This window comes from Myxocyprinus asiaticus, chromosome 11, assembly GCF_019703515.2.
Source record: "Myxocyprinus asiaticus isolate MX2 ecotype Aquarium Trade chromosome 11, UBuf_Myxa_2, whole genome shotgun sequence".
Lineage (NCBI taxonomy): Eukaryota > Metazoa > Chordata > Actinopteri > Cypriniformes > Catostomidae > Myxocyprinus > Myxocyprinus asiaticus.
In genome coordinates this window covers 8289938-8305188 of record NC_059354.1, presented here as the reverse complement: position 1 = coordinate 8305188, position 15251 = coordinate 8289938, and the positions used below count along the sequence as shown (strand labels likewise).

The 15251-nt window shown below is 37.5% G+C and overlaps 1 protein-coding gene across 2 annotated transcripts in view; it reads right to left on the bottom strand.

Annotated features, from left to right (window-relative positions):
* Window positions 1-1854: 1854 nt before the first annotated feature.
* Window positions 1855-15251, bottom strand: part of hycc2 (hyccin PI4KA lipid kinase complex subunit 2) — an 85096-nt gene continuing 71699 nt past the window's right edge. For both annotated transcript variants that reach the window (XM_051709800.1, XM_051709801.1), the window contains exon 12: window positions 1855-11622. In XM_051709800.1, the coding sequence (XP_051565760.1) occupies window positions 11078-11622 (545 nt within the window). In that variant the 3' untranslated portion in view covers window positions 1855-11077. The remainder of the gene's footprint in view (window positions 11623-15251) is intronic.

Genomic DNA, 15251 nt, shown 5'->3' with positions numbered 1-15251 from the left:
TATACCCCCACAGACCACACACACCTGAGCAAAACAATCCAACACCATTCAGCAGAAATTGAGTGTTGTGAGTTTTGATCCAGAGCACAATACAGCAAAACACAACTGATTCATACTGAAACGAGACAGACATTTGATGTCAGACCTGTTCCAGCTCTGTTCATTTAGTTAGAGAATAAAATGATACAAACAGAAATAGAACAACAACTCTTGATGGTTGGTTAGTAGTTTTGTATGCTGTGAAGCAGCAAATCTGTCTACATTTGTCAGAGAAAACATATCCACGTGCATCACATGCTGTGGAAACACTTGTGCACATGAACACTCATTGCACAAACAACTACAGCACATATGATTCACATATATATGAGCACAGCACAGGATACACAATACAATGCAACATCTAGAATTGGTGGTTTCCTCCATATGGTCCTTTGTTGTTTTGAAAGTTTTTTATTTCTGAATGTGATTCTTACATCAACAAACAGCAGGAGGAACATCTGCAGTGACGAGCAAACATGAATCACACACAAGAGCTCTCTTACAAATCAACATGTTTACAGTACAGCTGTGCACATACAGTATTCACACTGTCAGGCTTAGTCACAGTACTATGAAGCACACATAAAAGGCATTTTAAAAATTAATCTAAGAGATGATGGGTGATGAATGTCGAGCCAATCAGAGAAACAAGCAGCATTCATACATCTGAAATAAGATGGACTGGTAATATATATTAAAAACAAACTCTATTCATCTCAAGTCACATATTGCAGAATTTCTGGGAACTTGAGAGGTTTACTGGCACATCAGACAGCAGATTCAGTCCAAACATCAGTAAGACAATGATTTACAGTATGATACACCATATGAATGAATGAAAATCAAATGAAATAAATCCTTGTGAAACATACAGATACTCTCATCAGTGTCGTGTTCATTTTATCAATACTGTATACATTCTTCAGATGGGTACCACTCTAAACGGATACTAAACTGTGTTCCAAGGAAACAAAAAGGTAATGTGCAGGTCTCTTTGTATTTCCGACAGGAACAAAACATATAAATATACCTTTAAAAGGTACACAATAGGTCTTTAGGGCACAATTATGTACCCAAAATGAGTCAGAGGTATAAAAAAGGGAATATTTCAGGTTCAGTTGAAGTTAAGCTCAATCGACAGCATTTGTGGCTTAATGTTGATTACCACACACAAAAAACATTTCGACTCACCCTACCTTTCTAAAAAAAAAAAAAAAAAAAAAAAAAAAAACACAATTCTGGGTTACAGTGATGCTCTTACAACAGAATCCAATGAGGGCCAACCGATAAACTACAAAATACTCACTTTTTCGACCGTATAGCCACAAGACATAAACAATATGTAAATATGATTTTAGTGTGATAAAATCACTCACTAAACTTTTCTGTGGAAAGTTACAGCCAATTTTACAACATTGCCATGAAGACATTACGCTGTAAACCCAAAAACGACCGTAAAAACAGCTCAAATAATACAGGAGTTTTAACAGAACGATTAATGTAAGTGCTTTTATAAAATCATAAGCGTCACATTTCTGCTTTTAAACCCTCCAAAAATGTGCCAGATTCACTTCCATTATAAGTGCCTCACTGTAACCTCCATGTTTTCTATGAGGGACGAGTCAAATACATTTTTTTATTTTTTGGGGGGGGGGGGGGGGTAATCAACATTATGCAACAAATGCTGTCGATTGAGCTAAACTTGTACTGAACACGGAATATCCCTTAAAAATAAAAAACAAAAAATAACTTTTGCAAATGCTTAATCAGGCACACAACATATTTGATTGATTGTGATTGAAAACGAGGCTGTGAAGGATTGACATAGTTCAATTTATTGCACTGGTCACGTGTAATTTTCCCAATTAGAAATTTGTTTTCCAATGTTTGTGTTCACTGTAAAAATGTTTTAAGAGATACATTTTCAATGTTTCATTATCTTAACAACCAAACACCAAGCAACCTACATGGCCCTGCAACAGAAAAACACAGTCTTGCAACATACAGTATTGTTTCAGTGTTGACAGTTACATGTTGCCTTTGTAGGGCAGTACACAACACTGACATATTGAACATGCTGTATGTCTATCTTGAATATCGAACCGAATCGTGAGATGAGTGAACATGGTAGTATTTGTTGTACTGCCTTTAATTCATTTTGATAAAAAGAAAAAAAAATCATTGTACCAGGACAGGATGATTTTCATTACTGTATTATAGAATGAGATTGAGATTTTTGCATTACAGCAATGAGAATTGAGGGAAATGTGAGTAATTGTAATGCAAATTATGTCATAATGAAAAAAATCTTAACGGTCATAAAAATAGGATTGAACTATGGCAAGTTGAACTGACTTTTAATCATGTGCCGGATATCTATAGATATCTATAATCCAACTTAAAATACTCATTCTTGATATCAGTAATTAGGTTTGCACTAAAAAATGAACATAAATTCTTGATATAAAACAATTACATAATTACTCATGGAAATACACATTCTTGAAATAAAAAATTCAATTCTTGATATCTGTAACAGCATTTTCACAAGTAGATCTGTCATTCACTCCTGTTCAAAACACAATTACAGATATTGATGATTCATTTCTTACTAGCTGAAATTTCAATTTATCAGCTTTGTACTTATTAGTAAAAATTATAATTCTTGATCTCTACTAGTGCAAATGTCCATTCCTGATAACAACAATTCATTTTTGATATCTGTAAATGTAATTCAGCATGTTAGATTTGGTATTTTAGATATCTGTAAATGGATTTCATATATCTCTAAACTTTAAAGTGAAGAGTAATTAAAGATATATAAAAAGGCATTCATTCTAGTTACAATCACATTACAAATATCAGAAATTTACACTGCCACTAGTGAAAACCGAATTAAAGATATTAAAAAATATGTAATTTAATTAAATTGTCCAGGAATGGACATTTGCAATAGTAAAAAAATAAGTAATTATTGATATAAAAAGTGATATTTTTTTATTAGTAAGAAGTACATACAGCACCCTCCATAAGTATTTGGACTTTTTCCTAATTTTCCTAATCCAAAACTGTACATCACCACAATGGATTTGATGTAATCAATTATTGAAGTGAAGACAGTCAGCTTTAATTTGAAGGGATTTACATATAAATTGGGAGATCTATACAAAGACCCCACTTTTCAGGGGCTCAAAAGTAATTGGACAGTCACCTGAAAAGCTGTTTCATGACCAGGTGTGGGCTTTTCCCAGGTTATTTCATAAAAAATTAAGCCATTCAAATGTCTTTAGCTGTGGGGAGTCACATGGTGCCATGCGAAGTTTGGACGTGTGAACTGCGAGCTCTGCGCACTTTGCTAGTTTTAATACTTTTTATGTCATAATCCGGTGAGGTTCAATACACCCTGATCCATAACTGTTCTATGAAGACAAAATGCCAAAGAATTCAAAATCCTCAGGCTCTGGAGACATTAAAAGACACTTACGTGCTCAAGCTGATACCCCAGACAGGGGACTCAGTTTGGACGGTGCGGCGGGACAGATTCAACTTCAACTGTCGAGCATGTCGGCAATGCTGGCGAAGGTCGTAGCTGACTTGGAGGATCTTGCTGTAATTCATCGATCGATCACTGCCATGGAGACGAAATTCTCCGAGTTGGTTACAAAAGTTGTGGATGTTGAGAAACGGATCGATTATCTGGAGTCACCGGAGAGGGAATTAGCTGCTAACCCGCTAGCTACCAAAACAGACTTGGAATGCATTTGGGAAAAGTTGGAAGACTTAGAGAATCGTAGCTGGCGAAACAACATCCGAATTGTTTGAATTCCTGAGAACAAAAGAGGCCGAGATATGGTGAAATTCCTAGACGAGCTCTTCACGAGTCTGCTCGACATGACAGGCCATAAGCTGGAAAATCGAGCGAGCTCACAGGGTTCCGGCTCAGAGATCCACTGAGGGAGAAAGGCCCCAATAAATTCTGGCCAAATTTCTGAGATCATCCTATAAAGATCTAGTGTTACGTGAGGCGAGGAGTAAAGGAAGGCTTTCTTGGAAGAACCACAACATTTTCTTGTTCCCAGACTTTGCGAATTCGACAAGAGAGAAATGTGATCGATTCATGGAATGCAAGAAACTCTTACATCAACGGAAGGTCACTTTTGCACTGATGTTCCCGGACAAATTGAGAATAGATACTAAGGATGGCCGCAAAATATTAACATGCCCACAGCAAGCAATGTCCTTCATAAAGTCAATGGAATGAGTAAGTTATTGTGTGATACTGTCTATACAGCCGAGTGGACCTGACTCATTGAACATTCACTTGCTCATCCGAGGAACTGAGTGCCTTCTTTGTTTCTTTTTGTGCTGGTTCTGCATAGCAGCTGGGGTATGTTTTGTTGAGTAACACTCCTTCGGGACAGTTTGTGGATGAATCTGCATGTTCTTTGTTCTTATGCCTCCTGTTGGTTGGAGTTTGTTCTGTGGAATATTTCTTGCAAAACATTGGAATGATTAGGACATTTTTTTGCACTCATGTAACAGCCAAGTGAGCCTGACTCACTGAACATTCATTTGACTGTCCGAGGAAACTGGGCGCCATTTTTGTTTCTTTTTGTGCTGTTCCGCCTAGCGGCTGGAGTTTGTTTTATAGATTATTTTCTGTTGTGTAATTCTGTCTCACAAAAGTTTTATAGAAACACCAGACTTGAGCAATCCGACGGCAAAGTTGTCGCGGGGACTCTCGTAGGCGTACTGGACTGTTTGAGTTTAGAGGCCGCTGTCCTGCACGGGGTTAATGCGCACATTTTTCTTTATTCTGTTTTTTTTTTTTTTTTTTCTGGCGGAAGTTTGGGGTTTGTTGCTCTAATGTTGGAATGTTGTCTTTACAATTTTGTTTTTGTAATTTTTTCTAATATGTCAAAATGTCAGATGTTAATATGAGCGGATTGTCTCTCTCCACGTAGAATGTGAACAGGTTGGGGTACCCTATAAAAAGAAGGAAGGTTATTTATTTTCTTAAATGTAAGAAATATGATAGTGTTTCTTCAAGAAACACATCTTTCCCCACAGGAAGCTGAAAAATTTGGGAAGATATGGAGTGGACATATTTTCTTTAGTGCTGGCTCAAGTAAGTGCAGGGGAGTCATTACATTGATAAGTAAACATCTACAATTCAAATGTCTTAAACAGATTAATGATAAATTAGGAAGAGTCATTATTGTTTTAGCAGAAATTCAGGGGCAAAGGTTGATTTTGGCTCATATTTACACACTTAACATTCATGATCAGGGCTTTTTTATACATCTTTAAGGGATGTTACAAGCCGCTGGCACCCCTCATGATATAATATTGGGAGGAGATTTCAATCTTTTGATGGACTCAGTCCTTGATCATAGTGAAGCAATGTGTAAGCCCCCTAGTGCAACATTGATGCTTCACAGGATGTGTACAAATCTTGGTCTTACAGATATTTGGAAACTTTTGAACCCATCTTGTAGGGACTAAACATTTTTTCATCAGTCCATAAGATTTATTCTAGAACAGATTTTTTTATTTATATCCAAGTCCTGTTGTTGATTGCTCAATTGGAAACATCTTAGTCTCAGATCACGCCCTGATGAATTTAGAGCTGCTGCCACATACAGAGAAAAAGACATCATATAGTTGCTACTTTAATGTATCCCTTTTGCAAAATCCTGAATTCCAACAAATGTTAAAGGCTGAAATTAATGTTTATATGGAGACCAACTGGTCCTCAGTATCTTCTGTGGGCGTGGCTTGGGAGGCACATAAAGCGGTTCTTAGGGGTCGGATCACACAGTATGCCTCATTCATCAAAAAGTCCAAAGCACGAGAACTCGTGGAGTTGGAAGGGAATATTAAAAGTGCCGAGGCAGAGCTGAAGTGCCGAATGTCGTCTGATGGCCACAGAGAATTGACCCGATTGAAATACAGATGTAACACTATTTTGTCGCAGAAGGTGGAGTTTTGGCTATTCAGGGCAAGACAGTCATACTTAGAGTCGGAGGACAAAGCAGGGAAATTTTGGCTAGATATATATAAAGCAGTGAGTGTCTTTTTCTACCATTCCCTCAGTGAAATCTGCTGTTGGTGAAATATTTACCTCAGCCATTGATATTAATAATGCTTTTAAAGAATTCTCTCTTGATCTTTATAGTTCCACATCTTCGTCTGCTGATGAATATATTAGAAACTTTGTGGAACCATTAGAACTCCCTAAACTGACGATTTAACAAAAAAATTCTCTTGATTCTGAGATAACCTTGGAGGAGCTTGGCGAGGTAATTAAGGCCTTGCCTAAAAGCAAGGCTCCGGGGCCAGATGGTTTTGCCACTGAATTTTTTAGATCTTATGCTACAGAACTGGCTCCACTTTTGTTAGAAGTTTATACGGAATCATTAAAGAATGGAAAGCTTCCGCCAAACATGACAAGCCCGGATCAGTCTGATTCTTAAAAAGGACAAAGATCCAAGCGGGTTACCGTCCAATTTCCCTGATCCAGCTAGACGTAAAAATATTGTCTAAAATTCTGGCTAACCGATTAAGTTATGACATCTCTTATACATACAGATCAGGTGGGGTTTATTTGGGGCCGCAGCTCTTCTGATAACATTAGGCGTTTCATCAATATTATGTGGTCAGTGGCGAATGATCTGACTCCGTTCGCGGCCATCTCACTTGATGCCAAAAAGGAATTTGATATGGTAGAATGGGATTATCTTTGTAAGATTTTGGAAATATATGGATTCGGAAATACTTTTATTTGATGGATTAAGTTACTTTATAGACACCCGGTAGCGGCGTAACAAACAAATGGATTAATTTCAGATTATTTTACTCTGGATAGGGGCACCTGGCAGGGTTGCCCTCTTTCCCCATTATTGTTCTGTCTTGCCCTTGAAGCATTAGCAGCTGTGATAAGAAAGGTTGATGATTTTCCAGGGGTATTGGTGGGAGAAGTGGCACATAAGCTTCTGCTTTATGCAGATATTTTATTATTCGTCTTTGATCCTTCTAGATCTATGCCTTGCCTCCACAGAATTATTAATTCCTTTTCTAAAGTTCTCGGGATACAGAGTTAATTGGTCTAAATCCGAAGCTTTGGCTCTGACAGCGTACTGCCCAACAACGGCTTTTCAGCCGGGTGCCTTTCAGTGGCCCAAACAGGCCACTGAAAGGTATTTGGGTATTTTATTCACAGCAAATTTGAGTGATTTAGTTAGAGTTAATTTTGACCCTTTAATAAAAAGGTTTGAGCGATGTGGGCAGGTGGGCTTCATTACATTTATCAATGATTGGTAAGGTTAATGTTATTAAAATGAATTGTATTCCAAAATTCAACTACCTGCTACAGTCACTCCCTATAGATGTCCCCCTCTCTTATTTCAAGCAATTTGATAGCATAGCAAAGTCCTTCATTTGGAATGGTAAACGTCCCAGATTACATTTCAGTAAGCTGCATAGGTCAATTGACAAAGGTGGGCTAGGCCTACCCAAGATTTTGTTCTATTAATATGTGTTCGGTCTGGTATTGAACAGGAAGTTCTTGCCTCTATTTCGCCATTGCAAAGCCTTTCTATCAAACTAATCGGAGAAGTTACACCCCGTTATCTCGCATCTGCACTTGGTAATGACAAAAGTGTCCAGAGTGTTTAATTCTGACATTTATTTAAATGTTGCCTCAAGCATATGGCTGAACCATAAATTATGTATTAATAAGTCCCCTTTTTGCTGGTCAGAGTGGATCGTGAGGGTGGTTACTACACTTGGACACCTACATGAGAGTGGAGTATTGAGATCCTTTGAAAATTTGGTTCAACATTTTGGGATTCCCAGATCTCAGTTCTGTAGGTATTTACAGCTGCGCCACCTGCACTGTAATGTTTCTGGGAGTAGTTTACACCCCCCTAAAGCGGCAGATACTCTGGGAGTGGTGATTACTGCTTTTGGAAAAGGTCATGAGGCATCAGTGTATTACTCCCTGCTAATTCAGAGTCTGGGGGACGGAGCTTTAATTTCTATCAAGAGAGTATGGGAGAAAGATTTAAACTTGGTATTGGAGGAGGGAGTGTAGGCTAGGATTCTAAAAAAACATCAAGTCTGCATCTAGAGATGCAAGGGTGTGCCTTATGCAATTCAAGATTTTACATAGATTCTATTGGACCCCCTCTAGATTGTATAGGCTTGGTCTTAAAGACACACCCACCTGCTGATGATGTCAATCAGATGATGGAGACATAACCCATGTCTTTTGGGGGTGTGTTAAGATCCAAGAATTTTTGTTGAAGATTCATAGTTTTATGTGTAAGGTACTGGGCACTCAAATTTTATTTTGCCCCAGACTCTGTATTTTAGGCGAAGGGGTGGTCATCAATATAGAGAATAAGCACATACAAAACTGGGTCCTAACTAGCGTTATGATCGCCAGACAGATAGTTTTAAGGGGATGCCCTCATTTCAGGAGTGGTGCTCGGAGATGGGCAGGAAGGCAGCTTTTGAAGAGGGGTCATCCAGAAGACTAGGGAATTTAGACCTGTTTGTGGGATAATGGGGCAAAAATTTGCCGTTTCTGGAGGGCTTTCGAGGAGGGACAGTGGAGAGAGAGGTGTAGTAGTTAATGTGTGTGATTATATATTTTTTGTTGTTTGTGTGTCTATAATCATGTGGCCACTGGGGTGTTGTTGGGGGTCGGGTGGGGGGTTAAATATTGATTCTCTTTGCATATGTTTTGCTTTTCTTTGTTTAATAGATGAATCAATAAAATTGTTAATCATAAAAATAAAAAAAAAACATCTGGAGCTGTAAATGTATACATAACTGGCCATCATTAGAATGAATAAAAAACAAAAACAAAACAGATAGCAGAAACCTTAGGAGTGGCCAAATCAACAAACTGGTACATTGTTAATAAGAAGGAACACACTGGTGAGCTCAGCAACACCTAAAGGCCTGGACGACCACAGAAGACAACTGTGGTGGAGGATCACAAAATTCTTTCCTTAAAGAACAACCCTTTCAAAACATCAAGCTTAGTCAAGAACACTCTCCAGGAGGTAGGCGTATCATTGCCAATGTCTTCAAAAAAGAGAAGACTTCATAGAAGTAAATACAGAGTGCCCCAAGAATAGGAAGTCCACATTAGACTGTCAGAAAGCATATTAAAAAAAACTACCAAATTCTGGAACACTTTTCTTTGGACAGATGAAACTAAGATGAACCTGTACCAGAACCATGGGAAGAGTATATGGAGAATGATCTAAGCATACCACATCACCTGTAAACATGGTGGGGGCAGTGTTATGGCATGGGCATGAATGGCTGCCAATGGAAATGGGTTAGTTGTGTTTCTTGATGATATGACAGCTGACAGAATTCTGAAGTGTTTAGGCTTTTCCATATGCTCAGATTCAGCCAAATGCTGCAAAACTGAGAGGATGACGCTTCACAGCACTGTTGGGCAGTAACTCAAAACATACTGTGAAAGCAAAAGTGCTTTTCAAGGCAAAAAAAGTGATATATTCTTCAATGACTGAGTCAGTCCCCTGACCTCAACCCAACTGAACATGCATTTCACTTCTTAAAGACAAAACTGAAAGCAGAAACACCCACAAACAAGCAGCAACTTAAGACAGCTGCAGTAAAGGCCTGGCAGAGCATCACTTGGGAGTGAACCCAGAATTTGGTGATGTGTATGGGTTCCAGACTTCAGACAGTCATTCACTGCCAAGGATTTTCAACTTCAATCACATACTGATTATTATTTCAAATCCATTGTGGTGCCGTACAGAGCCAAAATTATGAAAAGTGTCTCACTGTCCAAATACTTATGGAGGGCACTGTAGCTGATTTGTAGCAAGAAATAAAGAACAGATATCTGTAATTGCATTTTGAATGACAGATCATTGTGGAATATCTACTAGTGAACATTCAGTTACAGATTTCAAGAATTATGGCTTTTACTAGTTGATATTCTATTTTTGATATCAAGAATGAATGCCATCACTAGTGCAAACACAATTATTCATATAAAAATGAGCATTTTCACTAGTAGTAATTCCATTGTTGATGTCAAGAATTAACATTTTAACCAGTGAAAACTGAATTATAGATATCTCTAATTCATATCGAAAGGGCATGCGATACTTGGACGTTTTTCGTGAGATTCTCCCTCACATCTAAACATTGAAAAAACCTTCTAGTCTCTCAAACTGCCAATAAACCCATAGAAAAAATATATATAAAAAGAGAAAAATATGAGAACATAATTGTCAGATCATAAATAATAAATCATTGAGGCCAGCTGTATGTTCAAAAATGCAATAAATAAGTGAAAATCAAGATTGCTAGTAGTAATAATAATAATAAATATTAAGTAATAATAAAAAGGCTTCAGTTTCTATATCATAAACTTTTGAAACTCAAACATAAAAGGATTGAAAGAGTCTTTGGAATGGAATTCAATGGAAAGTCCAAACAGTTGGCATAAAAATGACTATCGAACTTAAGACAAACGTCTGTTTCAGATTGCACATTCTTAAATGTTAAAGTGGAAGACAGTAATGCATTCTCATCTGTTCAGGTGAACTATGGATCATTTATTGCTGACTGTTTATAAAATATAGACTATATGTGAGTGCAGTAATATTATAATTCCCAAAATATTACAGCAGAACAAAATTCCAAGAGTTCCAGCACAAATCATTAAGTGGAATGTTTGATTTTGGTCTGAGAGAAAGACAAACAGACAGAACTCCCACATGGAAAACTGTCTATTGGCGTTCTGGCTTTTAAAGGAATATTCACCCAAAAGTGTAAATTCAGTCATGTACTCACCTTCATGTCATTCCAAACCTTTATGACTTTCTTTCGTGGAACACAAAAGGTGAATTAATGAATGAACACGCTGCTTCTACAGAAGACAATGTCATACGTGTTTGAAACGATGACAGAATTGCCATTTTTGGGCGAAATCTTTAGAGGTGACAGGCAGACTAAGACATTAAAACAGGATCTTCTACACCTGTGATATGATCTGCATGTTGAAACTGGGTGATCGGGACTGTTTGGTGAGCGGAGCTCCAGGAGAGAGAAGCTCGGTGTCATCCGGCGGCGGTGAGTGCTTGTCCTGCAGACTGAGGTTTGAGTGTCTCTGAGTCGCCACACCAGAGCTCAATTCTGCACCCTGTGACCCGATTAACCCTGGATTGACTGTCACTGCCCAGCTTGCACTGGTGTTAATGCAGTCAAACGAGCTGGAGGAGGTGCTGGAGGCCCTGGCGAGGGGGGCGGATCCGGCGGGGAGGCTCAGCTCGATGGCGTTGAGCATGACTGTGGTCGAATGAGGCGGTCTCCTCTGAGGGTCTGAAGATGCCTCCCGTTCACGCTCTCTCTCGACGGACAAGCGGTTCTTTTTCGAGCTGCTCCTGTGGCCGCCCATGCGTGGCGCTGTATTCCCACGGAAACCACTCGGTTGGCTGCTGCTGGATGCTCCGGATGAGAAGCCTTCATCAGGGTCATTGAGGTTGAAGGATTCTTCGCCCCGGCTCATCCCATCCGCATCTAACAGGACACAAGAATAGTGTCATCCGTAGAGCATCACTGTCATTCCGGTTTGCAAATGAAATATTTTCTATACACTTCTGCCATTCTTAATCCTTAAATGGATGAATGTTTTGACAAACATTATTACATACCTTGGGTCTTTAGCGACCCGGCACGCATATCACAAATGGATCTACAAAATTACCAAATAATGTCACATTTGCAAAGCATTTTCAAGATATTTATTCTATTGCACTCATTTGTGTTGTAACAAACAAAGCAATATATATTCTGTGATAGTAAATGTATATAGATATAAAATAATCATAAAAATATGATTTTTCGAAGTGCAAATATATACTGCGACACTAATACATATCTCAGGTCACTAATGACCCTGTAAAGTTTTGGTTAAAAAAATACCTTTTTTTTGGTGGAAATTTTGGAATTTTAATGTTGGCTTGACAAAGGCAACATACTGTTATTCTACTGACTTTGTTTAGGTGTTAAGTGGCCAAAAATCCCATAGACACGTCGACATATCTATCTGTCTGTCTATCTTTGACATTTTTTGTCAAAACCTTAAAAATTCAAGCTTTTGGGGGGTTAAGTGGGATAATGGTTGACTGTTGTTCTGTGTTATGTCTGAGAATCAACCAATAAAAATGTTAATCTCAAAAAAATATTCAAGCTTATAAACTGATGTTCAACTTTCAGATTGTCACGCCAGCAATGTCTTGACAAACTTAGTTTGTCTAGTTTTTATTGTTACACTATTCATAAGAGATAAGTATCTCAATTAAAGGCTAGATTTTTGTGAATATATTGAATGAAATATCAAAAGGATAATCAATAAAGACATTTTTCACAGCCTTCTTTGCTCATATTTACCAAGAGTGCTAATATTTTTGGCCAAAAATGTAATAAGCCGACAACAGCCCTAAACGTTTTTCCTTTATCAGGGTAACGTCATAAAAGCATTTTTGTCCATTACCCTGATTTCACGTTGCATGTAAACACCTTTACTGGCATTCTGACCACCTTATACAATGTGCGCAAGTGTTGCACACATGACTGTTTACGTTTTGATGTCAAAAACTGGGAACACCCCAATGATTTCAAGTCTTACATAAATATGGTTTTCTTGCGTTTTCGTTATTTTTTTATTTGATTTTTTGATAGTTATAAAGAGTATTGGTGTGCAGGTTAACACACTCACTGTCAAGTGTATTATCATTCCAGCTACATACAAGTATACGATGGACTGAAACATCAATTCACCAGGTCAGCAGTGAAACTGTGGTGCTTTCAAAGCATTGCTCTGTTTGTTTGAGAGGCTCAGAATGTCCACTTCTGGCTCAACCAATGGCATGAGATTGGGGCGGGAATATCGGCTTGTCTAACTAATAACAGATGGAGGTGGGGTAGAAGGAGTTTTTGGGATACTTGTTTGGAAGCAATTATTAATTCTACAATTCCGTTTGGTGCTGCTAGAAGTGCAGAAACTACACAGTGCAACTTTAACTTCAATTATTGTCAATTACAAGAAAAAGTCTCAACAAGAGAGATGAAAGCTGATTGTGACACTTCATTTTCCTTACTGTTGACACCTCTTCTGATTATATTTGATATGACTAACCCATCCTAATCAGTTCATTATAAGAGCTCAGCGGAGTTATGACTCATTTCAGAAAAGATTGGCTACACATTTCCACTATTACACTTCAATTACAATCTGAGCGCTCATGTGTGAGATCCGAGCTGGATGGAAAATAAATAAGCTGACATCTAGAATCAAATCAAACTATAACAGAGTAAACAATAAGCTTAGATCCATCAGTAATACTGAGTGTGTATTAATACCTTTTACCTGATCAACTACGCACTAAAGAGCTTTCAAACTAACTGCCGCTGACCTCTCACAGAACACTCATTAACTGAAGCACTTTAATGAATGAACTCTGAATGATGAATTTCCCTCTGTCTCTATCAGGAGACCTTTTCAAGTAGTGCTGTAGCGTCACTAAACACTACATTTGTCGCACTGTATTGTGAACACAGCAATGGATCTGAGGGAGTAAACAATAATACTCACATAAACTGTCCTCTCTCTTATGTAGCACTGGCAAAACCAAATGATTTTGGGAAATAGGTTCTTTCGGACAGTTCACGTTAAATGAACCGATTACAATAAACAACTCCCTTAAATTTAGTATTGGGAACTCAGATTCATTTTAGTGAGTTTGTTCATTGAGACACTTTGTGAAAATGAACAAGTTCACATAAATGATTCGCTGATTCACTTGAGCCCCACGCAGCCTTAGTGGGACACTGCCTTTTTTTTTTTAACCAAAATATTTAGTTAATTGCTGCTGTTAATCACTAGATTTCGTACTGTTGCTAGTTAAAGCTGGAAACATTTCTACATTGACCGTCATTTCTAAATCATTTTAAGTATAACATGATGCTTTGAAAGAGAAAAATCATGGGTTATTCATATTTATTTATTTTTTCAAATATAATGTGCAATTTATTATAAGGCACACTGAAACTGATTGATACTACCATATTTGATTCAAATTGAATTCCAAACTTACTGTGACGGAGTGAAAATAATGTAATGCTTTAGGGTTAATAATGATAAATATCAATTATTACTTAGCAAGGCTACCACATACAGTATTTTCGATTGGGGTAACAGTTTAAGAATAGGTCAAGTAATCTGAGTATTTGGGGGGGGATCACAACGTCTATAGTGATTATGGCCCTGATGCATAAGGCTTGAGGTGGGAAAATATAATTTTTTATAAGTTCAGCAGTAGCCTTTGTAAATGAATAAAGTAAATGAAATGATAAAAACATTTATTTTGACATTTTCATGCACAAATGGCAGTTTTATGAGAATGACCCTGATAGAGACCCTTTCTTTCGTTTCAGAATAACACTGAACACAGGCAAAACATTGAAACAAACAGAACGTAAAGAACATCAAGGAAGAGAGCTGTGAAATCCACTCAGAAGTCACGAGAGTCTCTAGAGAAAAAAAACCAACAGATTCATACACATTAACACATACAAAGAAAGATCACAGTAGTTCCTGCATGCAAAACAGTTCAAGCAAAACTTGAGCTTTTTGAGGGTAAGGGTTTGAGTTTGTCAAGGATAGATGGGTGGACATGCACGTTTACTACACTTGCACTCATGCTCCCCTGATTACGCTAAAGATTCATAGTACAGAGAACACAAATACTAAATGCATCATATTACCACACTATTTCCATGAGGTAATCATTAGTTCATGTGTGACATGTATAAGTATGTTTGTGTGTGTTTAAATGTAAAAGTTCATTAAAAAGTGAAAATTCTGTTATTTACTAATCCTTGTATCATTCCTAAACTGTATGATGTTATATTTGCTGTTGAACACAAATTTAAAAAAAAAAACCCATCATAATAGTATCAAGTCAAACGATAACGTGAGGAACAGACCCAAATGTAAGTTTTGAAATTGGCAATTTTCAGTAAAAAATAAATAAAAATGTTTCTCACATAAAGCTTTGTTGAGGGCACAAATGTAATAAATAGTCCTAAATATAATAAAGACTCTTAATGTTATACAAAATGTTGTCCTTAAAGTGAAGAGGGAA